Here is a 27,269-nt window from a genome sequence, read left to right as displayed (position 1 = left end):
TTAGTATATGGTATTTGCCTAAAAATTATCAAGGCCATTTTTTAGATACTGTAGATACCTTTGTGAGCTTGTCTACTTACACATTCTGTTGGTGGAGAACATAAATACATCCATATCTGTATGATTATCTTCCAGAGTCTTCCATAGCTCCTTCAGAATGGATCTTCCCATTACATGAAAGGGTTATCTTTAGATCTTCATGCTTTGCATGAGTACCAGTGAAGCAATCAGATTGTCTGTGTTATCCTTTGCTCAGGCCCCATGAATGACCTACTTCTTTTTCCAATCACATACTTTCCCTTAATTATGCTTTTTTATGGTACTTTAGGAATATAAGCCATTATTGGGAACATTTTCCAGTCTACTCACAATGATGTATGTTATTGTATTTCCAGTTCAGGGGCTTCAGGGAGAACAATTATGTTGAAAAAATGGTTCTTTGCATTGAAAAGTGCTTCAAATTATTCAAAGTACAATGCAGTTTCCGAAATATGTCCCTTTTCCTTCCTCCTCTCCCTTCTGTCCCTTATAATGAAGACCTATTTTTTCAGGTATATAGTCCTTCCCATCTTTGAGTTTCTGTGATTTAAATTACACTTTAAAATTAAATTTTATGTATGTTTTGTCACAAAGTCACAGAATCACAGAATTTAAGAGTTGGGGAGAACTCAGTGGCCATCTTGTTTGAATGATAACTCCAAAATAATCCCTAATAGAACCAATCTTTCAAGTGGATGTCAAGCTTCTGTTAGAAAATCACCCAAGAGGTAAAACCTAGCACCTCTGGTAGCTCATTAAAGTAGTTCTTAATCATCTCTGATTGGTTATCCTGACACAAACCTAAACTGGACCCTTTACAGGTTCTATTTATTGTTTCTGATTTTATCTTCTGTGACCAACAAAATGAGTTTAATCTCTCCTCCACAAGATAGTTCTTCAAACATTTGAACACAGCAATGCAGCTATTTGAAACTTCTCTTCTCCATGAAAAACTTAAAGCTTTCACTACATTGGTTCCTCTCCTGTGGATAATCTCTAGTTGATAAATGTCCTCTTTATACCATGGCATCCAGAACTGAATATATTACTCCAAATGAGTCTGTGGGAGGGAGAAATAGAGGAACTATTACCTTCTTAAACCCAGGAGCCTGCTTCTCTTAAACATAGCCCAACACTGTATTAACGTTTTGGGTTTCCACCCCACAATACTGATTCATGTTGACCATATAATCCACTTAAATCCCCATATATATTTTAGGAAAAAAAAACACTACTATCTAGTTATCCCTTCCTAATCTCTGACTTGTGAAGCTGATTTTCTTACACCTTAGAGTTTACATTTATCTCTATTGGCTTTTCTTATTAAATTCAGACTAGCACTTTAGCAGGTTAAAAAGTCTTTTGCTATACCTCGCAGAATTAAGCCATCTGTAAATTTGATAAGCACTTCCCGATGGAGAGATAATGGATTCAGGATGCAGAATTTACACACACATACACACACACACACACACACACACACACAGAGGTTGGTTGGTTGGCTGTCCTTCATTCTCAGAGAACCAAAATGACATCACTTTGTTAGAATTAAAGTCCTCCTTAATAGGTGGATACTACACCTAGAAGAAAATCATCCATCAGAGAGCCAGTGTGACTTCTGAAGGGGCCAAGGAACAGTAGTAGATATGGTGTTTGATGCCTGACAACTCCATGAGAAATGCCAGGAGCAGAACAGAGATTTGTATGCAAGCCCAAAGCCTTTGATACTGTCATTCATGAGGGCTTATGGAAAATTTTTTCTCTTTCCCTCCTTCCCTTCCTCCCTCTCTTTTTCTTCCCCCCTTCTCTTTCTTTCCCTTCCTCCCTCTTCTCTTCCCCCCTCTCTCTTCTTCTTCTTCTTCTTCTTCTTCTTCTTCTTCTTCTTCTTCTTCTTCTTCTTCTTCTTCTTCTTCTTCTTCTTCTTCTTCTTCTTCTTCTTCTTCTTCTTCTTCTTCTTCTTCTTCTTCTTCTTCTTCTTCTTCTTCTTCTTCTTCTTCTTCTTCTTCTTCTTCTTCTTCTTCTTCTTCTTCTTCTTCTTCTTCTTTTCTTTTTCTTCTTCTTCTTCTTTTCTTCTTCTTCTTTCTTCTTCTTCTTTCTCCTCTCTCTCTCTCTTTCTTTCTCTCTCTCTCTCTCTGTCTCTCTCTATATATCTCTCTGTCTCTTTCTCACTCTCTCTCTCTCTCTCTCTCTCTCTCTCTCTCTCTCACACACACACACACACACACACACACACACACACACATACACACACACACACACACACACACACACAAAACCACCTGGAGTTGTTGTAAAGATCAAATGAGATAAGAAAATATAAAGTACTTGGCATTGTTCCTGGCACATAGACACCATATAAATGCTATTATTAGTGGTATTACTTGATTTTACTTCTGTGTTATTTATAGTTCTCTTTTTAAATCTGAGTTGCTTGGTGAGTTTCTTATACATCAATCAATCTCTTCAGACAAACCCATGATTTTGATCCCCATTGAAATTGTTTCCCTTTATTTTGTCATAAGTTAGTTCTTTGACATCTCTCCTTCTTGAACTGACATCTCCAGTTTTTTCATCCATGGGTTTATTTCTGCATAGTGTATAAGCATGAACATGGAACAAGAGAATTTTTCATTCCCCCTATGTAAGCTCTCTGAACTGTAGTCCCAGTTTCCTTATCTACAAAATGATCAAGTTGTACTAAGTGAAGCATACAGTTCATTCCAGCTCTAGGTTGTTAAACCTACTGAAATGAAAAGAAAGCAGAAGATGAAAATTGTATAATTTCCAAGAATAAAACTACTTAAAGGGAATTTTATAACTTCTTAAGTTGAAATTTTTTTCTAGTTGATTTCTGTTACATAAAAGACAACTGATATGTTTTACTTTTAATATATGTGCTTTATATATATATATGTACTGATATACTAAATATATCAAGATACAATATATGCATATATTATATACTATATGCATGTTTAGATCTTATGGAAATAAAGAGAGAGGGGAGAGAGAGAGAAAGAGAAAGAGAGAGACAGAAAGAGATACAGACAGAGAGAGAGACAGAGAGAGGTGGGGAAAAGTTTTGGATGGAGAGAGAAGATACTCGGGATTTACTCGTATGTACCATATATATATACTTTTTTTCTCTAGTTTTACAAGAGGAACTTTTTAAAGTTTTATTTCCATTAACAAAATTTTGAGACATACATTGATATCATATCTATCAATATTTTGAATGAGTACATAAAATTTGCTATTGTATGAGAATACAATTTTACTTGGGAATGTATCTGATACATATCTGATTCTAAATTTAATGTGTAGATGAATAGTAAAATATATTTCTGTTTCTTATACATCAATAATATAGTACCTAACCCTGCTACCTTCCCTGGTGGCAGGAGACAATAGAGGAAGTAGTTAAGATCCAAGCTACAAATTAAGAGACTGAGTATTTTGCTCATCTTCCTAGGCAAGCAAATATGATGCAATTAAACAGTGGCGATTCTTCCAACTTGAGTTTAGCTTGAATAAGTTTGGAGAGAGATTGCAGCTGAAAACATCATAAGGGAAGCAAGGATGGCATCTTTCTCTTCCCAGAAGAGGAAGGGGGGAATCAGAGGACAAGAAAATGGTATTGACTGGAGGATAGAACATGTCCTCAGTAACAGAATCTCATTGTTCTAGTGATTCTATCCTTTCATCATTGGGTTGTTTTTAATTTATATATATATATATATATATATATATATATATATATATAAAATCTTCCAGGTATACTTAAATTGTCATCTGAGAATACAATAAGGCTTTTAGAGTTTAGTTCATAGGACTAACTTGCTAGAAGTTTTCCCTTTTCCACCTTGGAAGTTAGATGCCAATAGGGGAGTATTCTGACTATTTTAGCTTTTTAAAATTTTTGCAATAATTCTATAGATTCCCCTACAAGAGTGAATAAAGGATTCTACATAAAACTGAAATTGCCTTTTGATATAAGTGAGCCTATGGTCTGTGATGTCTCAGTAAGACTGACAAAATTTCCAACCCTGATTCTAGCTAGAGACAGAGATAGGGAGTGAAGGGGACCATGTTATGGGGCCCCTAGAAGCAATTAGTCTGCACTCCTGACCCAAATAGAGGGATACATTTGGAGGAGAGAGTGATGGTCAAAAGGAAAGATCACATCTTGAGCCAGCCCCAGGGGACATAGATAATCATGGTCTGGAGGATTTGTCTTTTATTCTCAAAGGGATGACACAGATGAGGCAGAGAAACAGAGACACAGGGTGAGACAGAGACAGAGAGAGACAGTGAGAAACAGAGACAGACAATGAAAGACAGAGACACAGAGAGAAGCGGGGGCAGGGGGAGAAGAAATAATCTCAGCTACCCACTCTATTCTCCTCTCTGTAGTGACACCAAGTGGACATACATAGATTAACTATATACTGAGAAGAGAGAATTTCCTTCCTGAGAATTTAATTTTTGAATTAAAATATAGCCTGTTTAATATGTTCAAGAGTTGCAGGAGGACCATATCATTTAGCTTATCTTATCTCCTCTACTTTCTTGAATCCTTGGGACTATTGGGGAACCCCATGATAGTAATGCTTACAAAGTCTCCTTGTTCCAAGTCTGGCTTATGTCGTCATTAATCAAGTGTAAATTTTCTCTTGCCTTTGCCTCCTTGTAGAATGGGCTCACCACAAGAAGAGACTGGTTAGCAGGTTTGGTTCTTTCTTTGCCACATTGGAAAACGGAATCACTCTCTCTATAAGTTACCATGGACCTACTGGGACAGTACCAGGTGAGGGGAACATAACAAAAAGGAGATATGTGGTACATGCAGGAGGTTGCTTCCATTCTTCCCCACCTATTCCTTTATTATTAAGTCAGACCCCATGCTGATTTGCCATTCCTTGGTAATTACCTCTGTGTGGCTAGAACGTTTTAGGAGAATTTAACGGTCTATCTTTAAATGCTTTGAGGGTGCCTATTTGAGTTTCCAGAGCACTCTGACTTCCTGTGAAAGCAGACATACACTGAGAAAAAAATCCCAGTGATCTTTGTTAACCAGCCCAGTAAAACAGACTTTTGGCTGAGGCCAAGGAAAGCATGATTTGCTGAGAAATCATCTTGGTTTTCCAAGGAATAATATTTTTGAAAATTCTGCCAATAATTATGGAAATATCCATTGTGTTTCAGGATGTTGGTTTTAAAGAAGCCATTGTGTAGAAATATTGAATGATTTCTCTGTCCTGCTTTTAATAAACACATTCTCCAACTTGAAGCTATTGCCTTCCAAACCACAAAAATGGGATGTCATTTTACTGAGGGCCAATTAGAAAATCAGTTTCATCCCTATACATTTTAGAAGTCACTAAATACATCTCACACAAAAACAATGGCTTACTATGATCAGAAGCTAATCCTTGTGTTTTTCACCCTGGAGACATTATTTCATACTTTTCTATGTATGCTATAGTAAGCCACATTCAATACCTGTTATTTGAGGATACCATTCCCATGATTCATTATGACTATATTTATTAACTTCTGCCAAATAGTTTTCAAATAATACAGTTAGTGTAAAATCTGAAATAAGTTACACACATAGTCTTAAGGAACATGTTTGAGATCTTTGCTTTTTTGTTGCTTGTTTTGCTTTTGCTTTTGCAGGTTTTTTTCAGAAGAATGACGAAAATGTGGCCAGAGGACTCAGTTAGGGCCCAACAAAATCTCCTTTGATATTCACTATCAAAGTGAGATATTTTATGCTCTGCACTATCCAGATCTGACATAGATCACATCTATATTAAATGGAAATTTTATCAGTTGTTCTATTTCTGCTTGTACCATTCCTGGATGATTTTCTAGATGGTTCATTTGCCACTCTCTTGGATTTGTTCCTAGATACTTGAACTTATATTCACTCCTTCTATATGGCCTTTTGAAATTAATAGTGATAACTTACGTTTATGTAGTGAGATTTAAAAACATCTTGCAAGTATTATCTCATTTGATCCCCATAACAACCCTAGGTAGTAGGTGTTATTATTGTCCCCATTTTACAGATGAAGAAACTGAGGCAGGCAGCAGTTAAGTGACTTGCCCAGATGCCAGTTAGTAAGAGCATAGACCATCTTGGCTATAGTGCTGACAGTATCTTTCTAGCTGCTTCTGATTTCATTTGTAAGTTTTCCTTATCTGTCTCATTCTCTTCAAAAAGTTGTCCCTTTCTTTTCAACAGAATTGATGGTGACTTTGTCACAAGGATTTTATTTTTGAAGGCCTTCTATCTTTTTTGAGTTGACTTCCCTTTCAAAAATTTCTGCTCATGCTAATATGGAAATATGTTTTGCATGACTTCATATGCATATCCTATATCAAATTGCTTAGTTTTTCAGGAAGGGGAGGAGAAGGGAGGGAGGGAGAGAATTTAGAACCCAATTTTTTTAATGAAAAAAGGTTTTAAAATTATCTTGATGTATAGTTGGAGAAAATAAAATGTTTATTTTTTTAATATCTGATCATGGGACCCTTGTTCTCCTTTTACTGAATTCTTTAAAACATTCTTCACTAAATTCTACTCTCCTCTTTTTCTCTCTTCTCCTCCTCCTCCTCCTCCTCCTCCTCCTCTTCTTCCTCCTCCTCCTCCTCCTCTTCTTCCTCCTCCTCCTCCTCTTCTTCCTCCTCCTCCTCCTCCTCTTCTTCCTCCTCCTCCTCTTCTTCCTTCTCCTCCTCCTCCTCCTCTTCTTCCTCCTCCTCCTCTTCTTCCTTCTCCTCCTCCTCCTCTTCTTCCTCCTCCTCCTCCTCTTCTTCCTCCTCCTCCTCCTCCTCTTCTTCCTCCTCCTCCTCCTCTTCTTCCTCCTCCTCCTCCTCTTCTTCCTCCTCCTCCTCCTCTCCTTCCTCCTCCTCCTCCTCCTCCTCCTTCTCCTCCTCCTCCTCCTCTTCTTCCTCCTCCTCCTCCTCCTCTTCTTCCTCTTCTTCTTCCTCTTCTTCCTCCTCCTCCTCCTCCTCTTCTTCTTCCTCCTCCTCCTCTTCTTTTCTCCCTCCCTCTCTCTCTTTCTCCTTCCTCCTTCCCTCTTCCTCTCTCTGTCTTTCTCTCTCCACATTTCTCTTTCTCTCCCCCCATCTCTCACACAATTTCTGAATAGCATTATTAATTTTTAATCTTTAAAAACTACCCTCTCCGTTTAACCTAGCCAGACATCAAGGGTAGGAAATGGATTAAATATTTGGCATATGGATCTATGATCTCATCAATGTGATTACTAATTATGACTATTGTAGTTCTTTTAACTACTATTCTAATCAATTTTAACAACTTTCATATTGGATGAGTATTTGGTGTACAAAGAAATAATTGAGGTATTTCCTTTCCTTCCCCTTCCCTATTTTCACAGAGGAAAAGGACTTGGAATTAGAAGAAATGTTGAATATTCCTTCAGCACATACTCAAACTGTGATTCCCACTCCACCTACCCCACCTCCAAAAGTAAAAAATAAAGCCCCTAAGGGTAAAGAAAAGCACAAAGAGCCTCCCAAAGAAGAAGAGCCACCACCAGTCATTATAAAGGAAGAAGAGAAACCAGTAAGAGACTCCTACTTATAGATTTCTAAATTTGGTTGCATTTCTATCACCAAGTAAAGCTTCTAAAAAATGTGAGTTGGAAAAGAAGAGAGGGAATAATAATTTATTAAGCACCTACTATGTGTCAAGCAATGTGCTGATTTACAAATTCCATTTGATCTTCACAACACCCATTGAGGTAGGTGCTGTTATTATCCTCCTTTGAAGAAACTGAGGCAGACAGACTTGCTTATGGCCACACAACTAGTAAGGTGTCTCCAAGTCCAGAACTCTGTATCTTCCACTCACCTAGTGATCTCTAGGAATGGGCTCTATGGAGTATCCAAAGCTATTTCAAATGCTTTCAGGGTTGCTTTATCATCTCTTTTAAATGGATGAAGCACAGATCTGCTCTGAGGCTCACTTTCCACTGAGCTTTCAGCTTTCATGGGCCAATCACTTATGTTTTCCATTTCTTCATCTGAAGACATAAGGGGATTGTTGTGAAGATTAAGTGAAATGATGTTTGCAAAGTTTTTTGCAAATCTTAGGATCCTGAACATCATCTATTGTTAGGATTACTAAGTGGATAACTCTTGTCCTTAGAAGTGACTTCCCTTCCTGCAGAGAGCCCCGTCAAGCCTGATGCAATGCAGAGTCTTTCTTCTTGAATCCTGGCTCTGAATCTCCTCCAGCTCTTATCCTTCTCCAGGCCGATCTGCTCTCTGGGCCCAGTGCTGTCTCTTTTATCCTCCCAGAGAATGGGCGTGGAATAATGCAAGGGCTTCTGGGAAGAACCACCCCAGCCAATGAGCTTGCCCCCTCTATCAAGTCAACCTGAGTTTTCACCTTGTAATTGTCCAGAAAACCTGAGTTCTCACTTAGTAATCCTAACATCCTATTATTTTATGTTTTTTAGCAAACATATATACATAACCAGGAAATAAACAACAGCAAAATTAGCATAGATGGAATGTTCTTATGAACTATTGAAAACTATTTCTTTTCTCTTTGTTTTCATCCTGACTCCTGATTTGCTCCCATTGTATACTGCTCCCACTGAATTTTTTTCCCTTTAATGCCCACATTAAATCTAAAAATAAGGGAGATCCATATTTTCAACATTGATACGTTATCTATAATAGCTAGCTGAGCAGAGAAGTATAGTAGAAAGAGCCCTGGGTCAGATTAGGAATAGTTGGAGTGGATAGAGAAGAGAAGGAATCTATTGAGAAATAAAAGTGATGTTAAAAAATAGAAAATGCCAACTTCTGAGTACTCTATACTGATGAAATCACATATCATCGAAACATCATAAAATATACATACTGGAGGGAAATTGCACTTGAAGTCAGAGAGCTTGAGTTCAAATCCCAGATCTCAGGGGATAGCATATATGCTTCCTATGTGATCTGGGACAAACCACCTCATCACTCCATGTCAGGACTTCCTAATCTGTAAAATAAGAGGAATGAGGTTTGTGGTAGTCATTTGTCTTTTGTTCACAAAAACCAATGACATCAAAAGTGATGACGTGTGTATGAATTGGATTTAAATAAGACTGAGTTGCCCAAAGTCTATCAACCTCTCTTCTAGAGTCATAGAAGTTGGACAAAAGTCAAGGTGACTGATGATGGTCCGGGCTGAGGTGGCATTTTGGATGTCTGACTAAGATATAAACACTCCACAGTGTCTTCTTCAGCCACCCTTCATGGCCACTGAACAATTTGTTCTCATACTTCATTCCACTGAGGGAAGTCTTCACATAATCCCTAGGTGTAGAGGGCTGAAACTCAAAAAGGTATGCTTGAATCAGACAACCAAGCACTTAAGACTAATTATCTACTTGATGTGAGACAATGACTCTATTAGCATATATTTGGATAAATTGCTCTTCTCACTGTTGGTGCTTGCTGAATTTTTGGTGTTAAGATAATCAGAGGCAAGGATTGGAGGGCAGGGAAAGACAGGCAGAGTCACTTGGCTGCAGGACTAGGAGAAGAGAGGCTGGTGACTCTGGACTCCAGAATCTGGATTTTGCTTGTCTGCCTCCTTCACTTCTCCCCTGAAAGACTAAGGAGTTTAATTTATCCTGACTCTGGCTGACCCTGAGGCCCTCCAGGGATCCAGCCCATACTCTACACTTAGGCACTTAACAAATTCTCATTGACTGATCTTTAAAAGTTAATAGATTATTTTATATTTGGTCCTGGGATCATCAAGAGTCACTGGAATTTATTGAAAAGGGGAATGACATTTATAGAAACATCCACCTTGGAGCTGAATCAGATGTATTGAATGGGGAGACACTTGAATCAAGGAGGCCAATCAGAGGGCTACTTCAGTAGTCCAGGTGTTAAGTGATGAAGACTAGATGACCTCTGAACTCCTTCCAACCTTTAATCTATTGTTCTCCAGGTTCTGCCTTTGCCCCTACTGCTGACAAGTGATATAATCCTGGTCAAATTGCTATACTTCCCTGTTGGAGTTTTCCAGATGAATTCTGTATTAGAAATCCTTACTTCTAACTAACTCACAGCTAACTTCTAATAAGAAGAGAATAAGCATAATTTTTCAGCAACCTGAGAAGAGGTTTGTTTTTCTAAGATAACCATGGAATAGCTCTCTATATTCGAAGAGAAGGCTAATGTTCTTCGTAGAAGAAAAAAATTAAAGAACTCAAGAAATCACTCTCTTTTCTACAATTTATTAAAGATTACAACATGTTTCTTTGTGGGGGAAATGGAAGAAATGTTTTAAGGACAAGAAAAAGAGCCCAAATAGATAGAAGGGATTTACAGGAGCACAAACCTAGTGTTGAATGGGACTGCAAAAGTCATTTAGATATGACACTATACAAACTAATTTAGACCTGAAAGGTAGCTTAGAAATTATCAACTCCAACTCCTTTGTTTCACAAATAAAGAAAATGAGGTCTAGAATTATTAAGTGCCTTGTTCAGAATCACAGATCTAGCTAGTGTCTAATGTAGATCTCATATAGGTCTTCCTGATTCCAAATCCAATGTTCTATCCATCATACTAGGCTTTCTTTGTCCTAATCTTTGTTAATGTGGTAGACAGAGTAAAAATATGACACAGGAGAATGAGAGAAAATACATTTAGTTCAAGCTAAGAAATAGCTATATGACACAAGGAGCAAGCTATCTTCATATTAAGGATGATTATGCAAATTTACTGAAGTTCCCTTAATGAAATGGAAGAAAGCTGGGCATAATCCACTGGACTCTGGATTTGAGGGGAACAGATTTTAAAAATACTTAGAGAAGAGGAAGCTAGGTAGCACAGTGGATAGAGCATCAGCCCTGAAGTCAGGAGGACCTGACTTCAAATCTGGTCTCAAACACTTTAACACTTCCTAGCTGTGTGACCCTGGGCAATTTACTTAACCCCAATTGCCTCAGAAAAAAAAAAAAAAACTATATATGTACACACGTACACATGCACACACACTTCTTAGAGAAAGGAAAGGTAAGATTTCAGGATCTAAAAGTCTACAAGTTAAGTCATCCCAATAGAGATGAGAAGTCCTCAGGAATAAATTCTTAAGGCACAAAGAAAAAACAATTATAATGAGAAAGAATAGCTGGAACTAGGTAAAGAGTCTAGTTGGAGTACTGAGAATCCATTGACCAAATTAGATTTGTAAAAGATACATATTGTGAGAAGATTTACACGAATTGATGCAGACTGAAATAAACCAAGAAAATAGTAAACACAGTGACTATGATGGTGTTAATGGAAAGGAAAATAATAACAAAATCCCCAAAATGAATAAATATAATAATCAAGTTTGATCTTAGAAAAGAGATGAGAATATTACCTTCTTTGTAGAGGCGTGAACACTTTGCATAAATAGAAAAATGCATAAATTCTCACACTTTGTTGTTGTACTGATCAGTTCCACAGACCTTTTCCCTCTCTCTTTTTTAATTCTTTGTTACAGGGAATAGTTGTATGAGTAGGAAGGAGTCTATTGGGAAATAAAGATGATGTAAAAACATCTGAGGACTCTACACTGATAAAATCACATATGCATGATATATCAAAATGTGTTTTACTATTAATCTTTTACCATAAAAATGGAATTTAATGTCTATATCTTAGATTTCACACTGATTTTGCATAGCTTTACATAGTCTTTATACATGCTTCATATTTCTTAATAGGGACTGGCAATAAGAGTTTACATTTATATAGCCCTTTATAATATACAAAAAACTTTACTCTTATCATTTCAGTGAAGTCAGACAAGTAGCATCTTATTAAGTCCTGTTGCCCTCATGAAAAAACTGAGATTCGTAGATGCCATAGGAGCAGAGATCTAAAACTGGAAGGAGCACAAAAAAAATCATAATTACTCCAGACAATTAATTATACAGATGGGAAAACTGAGGCTACAAATATTGAATGACTTGCACAAGATCACACAGTTGATGTGCCTTTGTGAGGGATTATAATTGAAAGAAAAACCACCAAAGTAGAACTCTGATTCAATGGAACTTTATTAAAGGTCCATGGTTTCTTCTAAAAAAGTAGACCTCGGATCTTCCTCCCAATCTGAGAAGCCCCTTTCTTCTAAGGCATTCTTTTTATAAGGTTCACTATTCTAGAAAAGCAACACAATGTACAGAATTTTATCAGTGGATAGACTTTGCTCTTGGAGGTCAAAAATTAAAGATGGACAAGGCAAGATGACCAAGTAGTCCTATGGTGGTCACCTGCTCCAATTGGACAAGAGGGTGATCTGGAAGTACAAAAATATGTTGAGGAGGCTTTCCAAAAAAAACAAAGCATCTCATCCATTCTGGGTTTGGGCATGGAATTTGAGTAAAACAAGATAGAAATATCTTTGTATAGGTGAACTTCATAACTGGTAAACAAGTAGTGAACATAACATTAAAATTTAAGGCCTGGTATAAGAATATATCTTATCTAGTTGTCCCTATATAATTTGTGTAAACTGTCAAACTGATTAATACTGATTAGAGTAGAGATGGAGTCCTACTGAGTTATATGATATTTGAGAAGTGAGATTTTGAGCTCAGATGCTCTGATCTCAGAGTCATTGTATCACTCCATTACCTCATGAAGTTATTTGTCCCAGCTCTCATAGCTCCAATTGATACACCCTTCTAGGTCCAGACTAAATCCCAGCTACTTCATGAAACTTTCCTCAAACAATTTTAACTCTCACTTAGTTAAATAAAATGAAAGAGATCACTTCTGCCTCTATTATTCATGTCATCCTGTTCAAGTCACCTTCCCTGTGGATATCAGTTTTCCAAGTAATTTCTGAAGACTTCCCCCATCTCTAATGCTTTTTTTAAAAAATTAATATTTTCCTCAATTACATTTAAAACAGATTTTTCCCATTTAAAAAAAAAACTTTTTGAGTTCCATTTTCTCTTATTCTCACCCCTAGCTCCATTAAGAAACTACATGTGAAGTTATGCAAAACATTTCCATAAAAGTCATGTTGTGAAAGAAAATAGATCTCCTACCCTAATAAAAAACCCATGAGAAAAAAAGTAAAAAGAGAGGAGGTAAGGGAGAGACAGAGATAGAAAAAATGAGTGACAGAGTGGAAAGGGAGAGAAAGAAGGAGGGAAGGAAGGAAGAAGAAAGAGAGAGAGAGGGAGAGAGGAGAGAGAGAGAGAGAGAGAGAGAGAGAGAGAGAGAGAGAGAGAGAGAGAGAGAGAGAGAGAGAGAGGTGTCTTGGATAATTGCATTGCTGAGAATAGGAATGTCATTTACATCTGGTCGTTCCACAACATTGCTATTACTTTATAGACAGTACATTTCACTTTGCTTGAGTTCATGGAGGACTTCCCAGGTTTATTTTTTTTTCTAAAAGCATCCTGCTCATCATTTCCCACTACCTCTAATGCTTTATGATATATTTGTGAGTCAAACTTCGGCAGCACATCTTATATGTCCTTTTGTGTAAATGCATTTGTGGCACTCTGCATACTATATTTTGTCATTATTAAATATTCTAGTTGTATAGGTCTGGCCTCCCAAAGTAGCCATTCTTTGATAGCAAGATTCTGGCCTTATAAACTTCACTGTATCCATTGAGAGAAACAGATTTTAAAATACTCAGAGATTGGAAAGGTAGGATCTCTTTACCTAAAAGTCTACAAGGCAAATCATCTCTATAAGAATGACTCACTGCTCCTCGCAATTCTGAGCATATAGTAGCTACTCAGCAAAGGTCTGTTGGATTCCCTTGAATTTAATCTGTGCTTGTTGGTTCAGAGCAATAAGAATCTTTAAAATTAATTGCATTCTACTTCATAGGAAGAAGCAGCAGAGGCAGCAGTACCTCCACCAGAACCCCCCTTTATTCCCACCTTCCAAAGACTAAATATTTCATGTCCTAATGGACTGGCAGTGACTTTCCTTGGCTACCTTTCTCCAGGTTAGTATATTGCATTAGATGCATTTTAAAAACCACAGATATGTTCAAATAATAATTAAGAATAATTCATTTCCCTGATCAGAGACATCCAATATTTTCAAGGTTTTGCATTTACATTTGCAAGAGGTAACCTACCATAATGGACAGAGGGCTATTCTTAGAGTCAGGAAAACTTGGGCTCAGGTCCTGCTTTTGACCTACTAGCTGTGTAACTCAGGTATATCACCTAATTTCTCAATGCCTGGGCTATTCCATAATGCTATAAATTACATGCATGCAAGAATTGCCTCAATGAACAGAGCTATCACATCAGAAATTAACTTCATTGGCAAAATCGCAGGATCTAATTATCCCCTTCCCTCCCCCCAAAAAGGTAAGACAATCAAGATTATTTCCACATCCTGAATGATGCTCCACAGAAACGGTATTTTGCTGATCTTGTAACAATGAATTCTATTACATAAAAGGCTTATAATTTTGCTGATCTTGTTACAATAAATTCTATCACATAAAAAGGCTTGTAACAGTTGCTCTCATTTTGACATGGTAATGGGTACAGTAATTGCTTGGTATAGACAGAATGAAATAGTAGATTGGAGGAGGGAGAGGACAGGAAAAAAGGAGGAAGTAGGGAGGGAGGGAGTGGGGAAAGGAGATGAGGGGAGAGAGCATTATTATCATTATTCCTAGGTATTCTGTATGTAAGTATATCCCACAGATTGTTATTTCTCAATAACATCATGAATACATTATAACCAACCTCACTGTAAAGTGTTATTATCACATTATTTGGCCAGATGCCTACTTACAACACTGTTCTGATGGATATCATCAGAATTAAAAAATGTTAAAAGCTGTAAGGGATTCTGTAGATCAGAATAGTCCAACTGCTTCATTTTATAGATTGGATAACCAAGATCAAGAATTCATAATAACAATAATAGCATTATACACCTACTGTGTACCAGTCATTTTGCTAACAGCTTTACAAATATTATCTCATCTGTTCTTCACAGCAAGCTTGAGAGGTAGGTATTATTATTACCTTCATTTTACAAATGAGGAAACTGAGGCAAACAGACTTTAAGTGACTTGCCCAGGATTACATAACTATTAAGTATTTAAGGTCAAATTTGAAGTCAGGAATTCCTCACTCCAGGCCTAGTGCTCCATCCACTGTACCACATAACTACCCTAGGATCATGGAGCTAGTTAATTGCAGGTCCAGAATTAGATCCCTGAAGTTCTGACTCCCAACCCAGTGTTTTTTTCTCCTTTATGAATAGCTCTGAAGCCCCAAAATAACATAAAACTTCTTAAGTAAAATCTAAATTCAATAAATCAATTTGGTATCTTGTCCCATCTAGTTGGTTAAGGTGACATCTCCCTCTATATATTTCTACATGAGATATCAGATACTGTATAGAATACCAACAGAATTTTCAGCATCCTCAGATTTAGATGCCTTTATTTAAATCTGTTGCTTTCTTCCTTTATATCTGCCTGGGAGCTGGGCACAAAGAAAATGAGAGCTTTGAGGGTAGACAAAAATTGAGGATTCATTTTCTAGTATGCTCTTGGGTAAGTCATTTAATTTTACCGGGCCTCAATTTCATCATCTATGAAATGGAGTTGAACTAAATAATCCCTACGATCCCTTCCAATTCTATATCTATGCGTCTATGATGTTTTAGCTATCCATCAACAAATATCAACAAAATCAACAAAGTGTTGTAACCATGAACCATTAGCTATGACAAGGAATCAACTTTGTTCAATAGTCCCAGAAATTATGATAGTTTCATTAAAGCAAGAAAATTAAATCCCAGTTTCATGGTTCTCCTCTACAGCATCCAGTTCACAAATCATCTTTACCTTTAGGTCCACACATTGGGGATGATGAGCATACTTGGGACATCATGATTCGACAGAGTTATCCTCAAAAAGTGAAATACTCTCAGACTCATAAAACCGTGACACCACCAATAGAACAGGAAATATCCAGAGTTATTAACAGTCAAGGGACTGTTGTCAAGTACATGTTGGATGGGTCCACACAGGTAAAGAAACTTGTTGGAGATTTGGATGCATTTGAGACACCATAATTTGTCTCCTTCTTAGGAGCTTGAAATCCATGGGATTCAATCATCAATTGTTTTTACATGAATTTTTTTTACCATAAGCTGAATTGTCACCAGAGACGATCAGGAAGAGGAAGAGTAGAATGACAGTTGGGATATTTGAAAAGAGAATTGACTATCAAATTGATATAGTATCATTGAGGACAAAAATTATGTATAGGAATGGGACTGACTTGTCAAAAGGTCAAAGATTTAGAACAGACCTCAGGGAGAGTCCAACTATCTCATTTTACAGATGAATAAAATGAGACTTAGACAGGATACTTGCCCCCAAATTCACACAGGTCATAAGAAGAAGAATGGAGATTTGAAATCAAGTCATATGATTTCACTTCCAATATTTCCCTCTTGACCAAGTTGTTCTTTCTCATATGTACCTAGAAAAGTCTAACATCTTATATGCTGGACAGATAGCTTTCTAACTAAAAAAATTAAATTGTTAGGCCAAAATCAGCACAAGCAGCAGAGAATCATTCCATATTTTGTTGCATCTCAGCTTCAGCGTTTCCACTGAGTGAACAATCATCTGCAAACACAATTTGTCTGGGCTTACGTCCTCATCTATAAAGTGAGGGAATTAAGCTATTGAAGCTCTCCCAGGTCTATACTTGATCTTGTTTATATGCTTCCATTGATCTTCCCTAGATGATCCATCTTCTGTGGTCATGGTAATCCATTAAATAGATAAGGATACCATAGCATATATCATGAGAGACAGCATGGTGCAGTGAGCCAAGAAAATGTGGGTTCAAGCCCTTCCTTTGCCAGAGATTTGCTATGTGACCCTAGGAAGTCAGTTAAACTCTTGGTGCTTTGGGCCCCAGTTTTTTTTAAACTGTGATTCATGACCTCATATGGGTTCATATAACTGAATGTTAATTACATTCAGTTGATGTACAAATGAATACAATTTATTATCAGCAACTATTTGATTAGTATATTCATTATCTATTGCCATATACCCAGGGTCACACAAAAACTTCTTGGGATAAAAGCAAGTAGAACAAGTTTTAAGAAACCCTGCTTTACGTAACTCTCTAAACCAAGAGAAAAGAACCTTTTTTCTTTTTTGAAAAAATGATCAACTTATAGACAAGTAGTAGAAATTTGTAATTCTTTGCTTTCAGCTCATCATAGCCTAAAATTGCCTTAGCAAATGATTTTGTGAATCAGACATTCTCCACCCTTGTTCTGAAATAGCAGAAAAGCTTTGATTTCCATTGCCCGAGAGAGTTTACCTTGGAATTCTGTATATTTCTGCTATCAGAGGTTTAGTCCCTATCATAAAAGTAGAAAAATAGTGCCTGACCAGTGGATTACAGAAAGATATCTAAGTTGTTTCAGTAGTGTTGTATATAATCAGAAATCTTTATGTATGAGAGTTCAACAAATTACAATTATTAATTCAAACAAGACCGTTCAGTTGCTGAGTGGCTCTGTCAAATGATTCATACTTGTTGGCCTATTAGATTGCTTATACTAATGAATTAGGCTCCAATTTTTTTTTTTTATTAGAAAATCTCAGTCTACATGTAGCCTGAAAGCCCTATGTCCAGGAATTAATTCTCTTTCTTTTGGCCTCAAGATTTTACTTTTTCATGTTGACTCTGATGAAAGTTTTAGTGTGACAATCTATTCTTTATTGTTTGACCATATTTTCCTTACTTTCTGAAGACTTACCTGAAATATCAATGTTGTTCTTAGATCCTCTTTGCAGATGGAGCAGTGAGTTACAGTCCAGATTCTGGTCCTGTGTATGGCCACTCTGACACCCCTACAGCTCCAGGTTCAACAGACATGAGGTTCTCCTTTTGTCTACCGAAATCAGAAACTGCCCCATCTGATGCTGTCAGCTTTAAAAAAGGTGAGATTGGTTGTGGTTTCCAATTCTAGTAGCTTTAAGTAATTATTTTAAATGATCCAAGAACCAATCCTTTTTATGCTCATCATTGCAAGACTTTTTATTTGACCTTTTATTGACCTGTTATTTTTTTTATTTGAGCTTTGAAAAATCTGCTATTTTTTTCTGCTTTCATTCGTAGGGCTACATGATGAGAGAACTAGATGAGAGAACTGAAACTCCGGGAAGTTTTAGAGGCAGGATTTGAACCCAGATCCCCTAATTCTAGAACTATTATGTTATTGTATTGTGTTATTTTCTAGCTAATTGTATTTTCAAGATAGTTAATTATTGATTTTCTACATTAATAAAACTGAATTTTTCATATTAATAGAAGTGAGTCATGGCACAGATTACTCTTAATGATTATCTTAAGAACCATTTCTATCTGGTTTTGGATGGACCTTTTTGTACTTAAACTTGAATGGGGCTGTATTATGATTTAAGAAGGACTTTCACGTCTATGGCACTTCTACAACTACACTTCAACTTTATTCAGTAAAACTTTACGATATCCAGATGTGTGCTTTGGACTATGTTGGCAATCAGAAACCAAAGTGATTAATTTTTTTTAATTACACATTATTATCTTCTATTGGGGGGATAGAACATGTATACAAATACATAAACAAAAAGAATGATTTCCAATAAACTTTGAATGGAAAGTGCTGCTATCTGCATCCAGAGAACTCTCATGCTTAAATTTTAGACAGCATCAAACAGAGTCATATATAGAGAGTCATTCCCCAAAGAAAGTAATCCTAGCATAAAATATAGCACAGCAACAGAGCTCCCAGTTCATGCTCAAAAGCTTATCTAATGTAAATTAGATTTCAGTAAATCAACACATTCTATGTTCACTTTTTTTTCTATATTTTCTCTCATTGTTTTTCTCTTTTGGTCTGATTTTTTCTTTCCAACATGATTCATAAAGAAATGTGTTTTTTAAAAAATGAAAGTACATGTATAACTAGAAAAAAATTAAATACATAAAAAAATCATATAAGGGAGAGTGTGATATGAACAAAAGAGGAATTCAAGCAAAATATTCTAGGAGCATTTGAAGAGGGAAGAAGTACTTTTATATCAAAATGTAGTGAATTATGTAAAGACTCCATATTTTCCTCAAAAGTCTACAAGTTCTTATAGAGCAAATTATGTCATAAGGGATCTTCCTAACTCCTATAGGATTTAACAAATGGTAGAGACTCAATCAATGTTTGTTACATAAACTGAAGTTCTGAGATGGCATGGTGTTCTGGGGGAAAAAAAAAGTCACAATACCAGACATAAAAGGAACGGGGTATATCTCCATACCAAGTCCCATTCAGCTTTGGGATAGAAGCCATCTCTGGAAGAAGATAAACTTTTGAGCACAAATTGGGGCCTCTGTTGTTGTGTTATATTTTATGCTAGGATTACCTTTTTGGGGAATGACTATATGTGAGTCTATTCAGTGTTGACAAAAATATTTTTAAAAAATCAGATCTCCCCTCAGACTGTGCTTTTTGATCCTGTGTGGGACATCAGTACAAATAAAGCCCATAGGTGTCATTGGATAACCTAAGACTTTGACAGAAGGGAAATGAAAAGGAAAGGAAAGAGAAGAAAATTGAATAAAGGAGGGAGAAATAAAAGAGATAGAAGAGAATAAATAAGGGAAGGAGAGATAAAAGAGAAGAAAAAAGGGAAAACAATGAAAGTAATACAATTTACTTAGTAAGCACACAGTAGAATGTGAAATCCAGAAAGACAAGGACTGTTTATAGTTTTATAATCCAAGTGCCCAGCACAGTGCTTGGCATTCAATAAGTGTTTAATAAATGTTTTTGATTGATTAATCAGTTGATTGACATACTGGAAATAAGGTGTTTATCCCTACTTCAAAACACTGAGAAACATGTGTGAAACAGATGCAACTTTTTCCCTCAGACTAACCCAGAGCAACAACTTAGGTAAAGATGCTTTTTCTTTCCAAGCTCAATGGCTATCACACCCACATATTTCAAGGACCACAAAAGGCAATAAAAGTTCTTTAAAAGAAAGCAGCATTTGATTTTTTTAAAACCAATTTTATTAATATTTGATTTTATGTCATCTTCCTTTTCCTAGTCCCTGCCAGAGAGCCATAGCTTATAATAAAGAATTTAATAAGTAAAAGATAGGGAAAAAAATCAGCAAAACAAATCAATTCTTTGAAAAAGACTAATGTTATATGCAATGTTCTATTAATGTTAAATGCAATGATCCTGTGAGCCTTCAGCTCTTCAAAGGACCAAGGAAAATATCTTTTCATGTGTCTTTTTGGAGAGCAAGTTTTCATCACCAAAATTTCATAGCATTCAGTTTTAATTTGTATGGTTGCAAACATCCTGCATATTATATTCCTTGCTCCAACTATTTCACTCTGCATCAGTTCATTTAAATCTTTTCATGTTTCCCTGTATTCACTATTTTGCCATTTCTTTTAGCATAGCAGGATTGCTTTCCATAAATGGCTCTACCAATTCATAGTTTCACCAACCATTATTATGTGTAGAATGACACAATTCTACCATGATTAACTGGTCCCATTTTTTATCTTTTTAATTTTCTCTGTGTACCATGAGAATTCTGTGAGTTTTTATTTTAAATTTGCACTTCTCTCATATTAGTGGGTTGAAGCATTGTTTCACATAGTTGCTATTAGTTTGCAATTCTTTTTGGAACTTTGTTAACATTTTTGACTAACTTAATAGGCTGGTGATAGTGTAACCATACTCTGCCCTCATCAGACCCCATCTAGAATATGGTATTCAAGTGCAGGCATGCTGATTTAAGAAGGATATTGACAAGCTATAGGAGAAATACTTGGATAAAATGTATGATGAAAGGCCTTTAGACCATATTAAGTGAATATTAGTTGAACTGAGTGGAAATATTTAGCCTAGAGAAGAGCAGACTCTTGGGAGGGACATAATAAGTGTCCCCAAGTGTTTGAAGGTGTATGAAGGAGGAGAAGAATTAGATTTGTTCTTTTTTGACCCTAGGAATTAGAAACAAGAGCAGAGAGTGAAAGTTACAAATTATTTGAGTTTGATGTCAAGAAAAAAAATCTTATTAATAATTAACAGCTGTCTGAATGTAAGGGTGGGTCACCTGGAAAAGTTGTAGGTTATCTGGTCTTAGAGGTCTTCAAGCAGATATTAGACGCATTGTCTAATGTGTCTTGTCAGGCACGCTACTGTGGGAATTTGTTTGTTGTATGGGTCAGATTAGAGAGTCACTAAAATATCTCCTAACTTTCAAATTCTATGATTTTTGAAACAAGAAGCATATATGAATGTGAGGAATTTTAATCTAAATGTACATCATTTTAAATAGACTCTAGGTGACTGATGCAAAGGCTTTTCATGATATAGTTAGCATGCACAAATGTTTCAATATACTCATGCTGACAGAAGTCAACAATGAGTATATTTGAATTTCAAGTATTTTTAAAGAAATATTCTTTATTTTACATACTTTATATGCCACATTTATTTATATGTAGTTCTCATCTCACATAATTAGACATGCACATATTTTGTGGGAGGAAAATATTTTTCTTTTACTATAGAAATGTTTTATCTATGCCAGAGCCAATACAAGCTTGAATTAAAGAAGCAATTGGCTGTTTGCCAGTAGCTGAAGAGAAGAGGAAAAAGGTACTACTACAGATTGTTAATATTTATTCCTCTCTTTCTTGATTCTGTTTATCTTCTGTGGGTTCAAGGACATCTGGTGTACAAAAGACCTCCAATTCTGTGGGGGAAATGTGAGCATTGAGTTGGATCTGTTGCAGCTGCCTACTCCTTCTTCCTGTAAGGGTTTCTAGGCCCATACCTAAAAACCTTGAAAGGAAGGGAAATTCTAAATGTAAACTCCCCATTCAAATTATTTCCAAACCATTTTACTCTCTGCTGTTCCATTTCACAAACACATGAAGCCCATTAATTTCATTACTTTGATTAAAGTAGCCCTTACTTTTTGAGTATAAAAACCAAGTGGCCATCATCCACACATTCCTCATGCAATTGATCTCCCACTCCCATCCATCTACTACTCCGCTCTTAGCTTGTATTACTTAGCTTATATTGACTTTGCATATCCATTAATCATTTTCTATCGAAGGTGACAACAGTCTACAAAATTTTTAAAAATACCTATTCTTCATGGTCCATCTCAAATACCAGTTCCTTCCTGAAGACTCAGTAAGAAATGATCTTTTCCTTCTCAGAATTCTCGCAGCACTTTGTTCTTCTCTTATGTACTTATGAAGTTTTTTGTATATTATATAAGTTCTTTAAGGTGCTATATAAATATGTGTGACTATGAGTCATTATAAGAATCAACACTCACTTGTTGACCTTAGGACCCAATCTCTCTTGTCTTCAGTTTCCCTTAACTATGAAATGAAAGTGTTGAACTAGAAAAATATTTAATTGAGGTAATAGCACATAAATTTATAATATAGAAAGTAACATGTTGATTAGACAGTAATTATATGAAAATATACTACATAAAATGAAGTATGTATCATTGCTTGGCTACTATGGTTTAACCATTTCAGCCTTCAGCTTTTTAAACATTTCCTTTTACATTTATTTTCTTAGCTTTCTCAGGAGGAAGAGATAAAATAAATCTTTTATGAATATTATCTCATTTGATCCTCACAACAATCTAAGAAATAGATGCTATTTTATCTCCATTTTACAGGTGAGGAAACTGAAGCAGACAGAGGTTAAGTGATTTGCCCTGTGTCATACAGGAAGTGACTGAAGTCAGATGGAACTCAGGTCTTCCTGACTTTAAATCAAATGCTCTCTATTCACTATACAATTTAACTTCCTACTCTGCTGCCACACAGTCTAAGAAAACTAGAACCCAAAAGAGCCTTGGAAATCATCATCTTCAAATTCTTCATTTTGCAACTAATGAACAAAGAAAGGGAAGCAGAGTTATACAGCTAGGAAATGAAATCCCAGGGATTCAAACCCAGATCATCCAATGTCAAGTCCAATGCTCTTTCAGATCCACTAGGCTGCCTTCCATCCTTTGGTTCCTACTTCATTGTTTCTTAAGGTAAAAGTGTCACTTGCCTCCCTAGAACTTTTCCTCTTTGAATCTCCTATCTTGGAGAGATTGCTCCTCTTTTTCTGGCAGCCTTTCCCCTAAAGCAGTGCTTAGCCAGCTGGACAGTGCTCCAAACTCTAAATTGAGCTTTCAGCTCAGTTCTCTCCTTTCTCAGAATAGGGGGAATCTCATGTGTCTACTGGTTCTTGCCCTGTATGTGAATATTACAAACTATCCCTTGCTTCTTAAAAGAACGATACTCTACTTTTCCCAGGAAGAATTTTTTAAAAAATTTAATTAAATGGAGCAATAAGTGAGGACATTATAGCAAGTAGGAAATGGCTTTGATGTAAGAAACAGCTGCAAGTTTTATAGCAGGAAAATCATACTATAATTATTAACACATTTTAATATGTGATTAATGCATTAATATAACAAATATTTTCTATGCTCAGATGGATTGAAAGAGGAAAGATTGTGGCTAGTAAAATAAATAAGCAGACATATCTTACAGAGATAACATGGAGCAAGAATTGACAGTTTTTATCTTCACATGACCAACTTGGTTATCAAAGTGCTGTCTTAGAATTTTTGAGTTTCCTAAAACTTCCAAATATGTTTGGTAAATGCCTATAACAAGTTTTATTCATGTAGGAATGCTTTGAGGAGGTCAACAGAAAGCTTAATGTGTGTTTTTCAATGTTTAAAAGGCATCACTGACCATAACAAAAAGACTAATTAAAGTTGTATGTCTGGAAAAAAAATTTTTAAAAATGATAATTCATAAATGAAATGAAATGTTTAGAAAAGTGAAGGATAAACCTTTCTTTAGAAGTCCTCATGAAGACACTAGACTATTGCTCACTGAATATGTTACAATAATGATTGTTTTCATGTATATTTTGGCCTAAATGGCTGCTTAGATCTCTTCCAGCTCTAAAGTATGTGATAATTTATAGAATGATAAAAACATTAAGGCTGGATTAATATAGCTTCATTTATCCATGGAGAAATTTTTCAGAAGTGTATACAAGAAAAAAAGAACTTTTTATTGGTTGGAAAATATCTAAATAAACTATGGCATGAGAAATGATAAAAAGAATTCAGAGAAGCACAAGAAAATTTATTGGAACTGATAAAATGCAAAGGAAAATAATATGCATAGTAACTACACAGATATAACTGGAAAAGAACAATAACAATAATACAATTGAATACTATAAAGCTTATATCAAAGAGTAAATGACCTTTGAATGCATTTTGATTTGATAAAATGACTTCTTTGCAAAAATAGGAGACCTCGGATATGGAATATGACATATACAACCAGACTAGATTAATACTTTGGATGGTTTTGCTGCACACATTTTCCCCTTTTTTAAAAAACATTCTTATTATTCTTCAGTAGGAGGCATTGCCTACTCTAGGTAGGAGATTGAGTAGATGGATTCAATAAAGTTAAAGAAGGTAATGTGAAAATCAAAAAAATCTATTAAAAACTTTAATTTTTTAAAAGGAAAAAGCTTTATTTGAAAAGAAGTGTGCTAGGCATTAAAATAGATGCAAAAATAAATGACCTTTGACTTCACAGGGTTTACAATTTAAAATGGTGGTAAGATAGGTATAGAAATAAACATAATAAAACATAGAATGTGATAAATGCAAAAAGTAAGCTATCTCCATGAAAAAAAAATAAGTGTTTGTGTGTGTGTGTGTGTGTGTGTGTGTGTGTGTGTGTGTGTGTGTGTGTGTGTGAGAGAGAGAGAGAGAGAGAGAGAGACAGAGAGAGAGAGAGAGAGAGAGAGAGAGAGAGACTATAGCATATTGGGAATGATGATTTGAATTAGGATATCTCATACTTCTCTATCAGAGGCATCTATTTCAAGCATAAATGATTAATCTAGGTCTAAATAATTTAGCAAAAGATCAAGTGAATTGTCTCTTAGTTGGTTATTGTCCTTTATTCTCGAAGAATAATCATTATTTTAGAGTCAAGTTACAATGAGTTCAACTGTGGCTGATCAGACCAACACAAGCTTGGAAGGTCAGGCACAAATAGTCCATGTGAACATTTAGGGTGGATTCTCTAATTTTGCACATCCAATTCTGCTTTGCTCAAAGAGCACACTCTCTTTAATATGACTGCCATGCTGGGCAGTCTTTGCCAACATCTCTTGTATCATGCAGCATCTCTTATGTCATGCAATCAATTCCAAAATTGTTCAGAGGATTTTTCAATTAATTTCCAATAGAATACAGACTCCATGATAGCAAGAATTGTTTCATTCTTGTCTTTGAATTCCAGGTATTTAGCATCATATCTGAGACATAGAAGGCACATAATAAATATTCCTTGATTGATTATTCTAAAAACTGACTCTCCCAGTTTTATAACCAATGATATTTGAGCAGATTTATTGGAGATATTTTCAGGTCGAGGAAATGCAGCATAGTAGTAATCCTAAGAAGTGTTAGATATCTTTGATTGGTCTCCTCCACTGAACTGCTGCTAGAAAGAACAGTAGACCAAGAATCAAGAAATGTGGGTGATTGTCCTGGCTCTGCCAAGAAACTTGGCAGATATTATTTAGGACATATAATTTTACCTCAGTAGTCTTCATTGTCTATATTTTGCATATTTTATCTAAGATACCTCAACTTTCTAGAGTCATTTAATTTGACCTCATAAGTCTAAGGTCTGGATGGGTTTATCTTAGTTATAAGAAACAGGATAGGAAAAAAGGAGAGGAGGAGGCAGTGATGTATCATAGATGTATACTATAGACCCCAGGGTTAAAAAGAGAAAATGAGGACCTACCGAGACCTAATATAGCTGTTACATGGACTTCAATTATCCAGACATTTGAGATGTTTGTGCCAAAAGCAGAGAAATTAATTACTTCCTGATTTAATTCAGTAATAACTTTATCTTTCTAAAGGCAAAGGAATCAACAAAGTGAGATTTTGTTTAGGATCTTATTCTAATTATCAGGGACGAATTGGTTGCTGGTAGAACCTTGGATAAAATGACCACTCCATTCTAGAGTTTATGAATGAGAAAAGGAAACCTGAGTAGTCTGATCTATATGCTACACTTGGAGAAAACATTTCATCAGGTTAAGAGAAAGGTTAGTTAGTATCCTATGGACAAAGAAACTTTGGGGGAAGTTATCATAGGAGGGATGAAAGAATTCCAAAGAATGAAATCTTGAATGGAAAAAATGCCAATAAAGAGGGGAAATGGATCTTGTCTGAAGAAACCAAAGTCTATGTGTAGAGAACACCAACAAAATTAGATTTTTGAAAGACAGAGGTGAAGGTGGACAGGTCAGCTAACAGAAGATGAGAGAAAGCAGAGCCTTGTTCCTATAAAATTAACAATGGTGACACTAATTCAAAATGAGTTTGAAAGAGCAGGGAGAAAAGCTGGGGACAACAAAATGGATTTTTGAAAAAGCTAGTTTAAAAGAAAAAATGAGAATCAAAAGTTTGTCATCCGTGGCTGTATCAAAGATAACTGACAACAAAGACAAAGTAAAGTTGTTTAATTATTATTTCATCTGTTTTCTCAACAAGAATGTGTTTTACCCTGGAAATGACAGAACAAAAATGACTAGCAATGAGTTTTTAGACAGAAAAACGAGATTGTAAAAGACTACTTTGCTACTATTAATAAATACAAGTCACCCAGATTAAGTCCATATTTCAGTTCTGAGGGTAGAGGGGCAGGTGTGACTGATGAGTCATTAGCAGTGATTTATAAAAAATAAAAATCAGGAGAATGTATGTATCACAAGATTGAGAAGAACAAATGTGATGATTTAAAGAAAAGAGATAGTTTCAGTCTACAAAGTACAGGACTAGGAACCTGATTCAAATTCTTGGGAAAATTCTCAAAATGTATTCTTAATGGGATGATGGCAAACATCAAGGAAGGGAAGCCATAATTACAAACTGGATCATTGGACTGAACCTAAGAAGATGAGATTTAATAGGGATGAATGTACAGTTGTACTCTTATGTATTAAAAAAAAATTCCACAAATATTCCTCAATATTTGAAGAGGTATAGTTAAACA

General features: G+C 35.7%; 1 protein-coding gene across 3 annotated transcripts in view; it reads left to right on the top strand.

The window, feature by feature from the left end:
- Positions 1–27,269, top strand: part of SPAG17 (sperm associated antigen 17) — a 251,538-nt gene that overhangs the window by 165,935 nt on the left and 58,334 nt on the right. For all 3 annotated transcript variants that reach the window (XM_074263223.1, XM_074263224.1, XM_074263222.1), the window contains 5 exons: positions 4,733–4,846; positions 7,446–7,633; positions 13,936–14,056; positions 15,938–16,116; positions 17,902–18,061. In XM_074263223.1, the coding sequence (XP_074119324.1) occupies positions 4,733–4,846; positions 7,446–7,633; positions 13,936–14,056; positions 15,938–16,116; positions 17,902–18,061 (762 nt within the window). The remainder of the gene's footprint in view (positions 1–4,732; positions 4,847–7,445; positions 7,634–13,935; positions 14,057–15,937; positions 16,117–17,901; positions 18,062–27,269) is intronic.

The sequence above is a fragment of the Sminthopsis crassicaudata genome, chromosome 4 (assembly GCF_048593235.1).
Source record: "Sminthopsis crassicaudata isolate SCR6 chromosome 4, ASM4859323v1, whole genome shotgun sequence".
NCBI lineage: Eukaryota > Metazoa > Chordata > Mammalia > Dasyuromorphia > Dasyuridae > Sminthopsis > Sminthopsis crassicaudata.
This window is presented reverse-complemented; position numbering and strand designations above follow the sequence as displayed.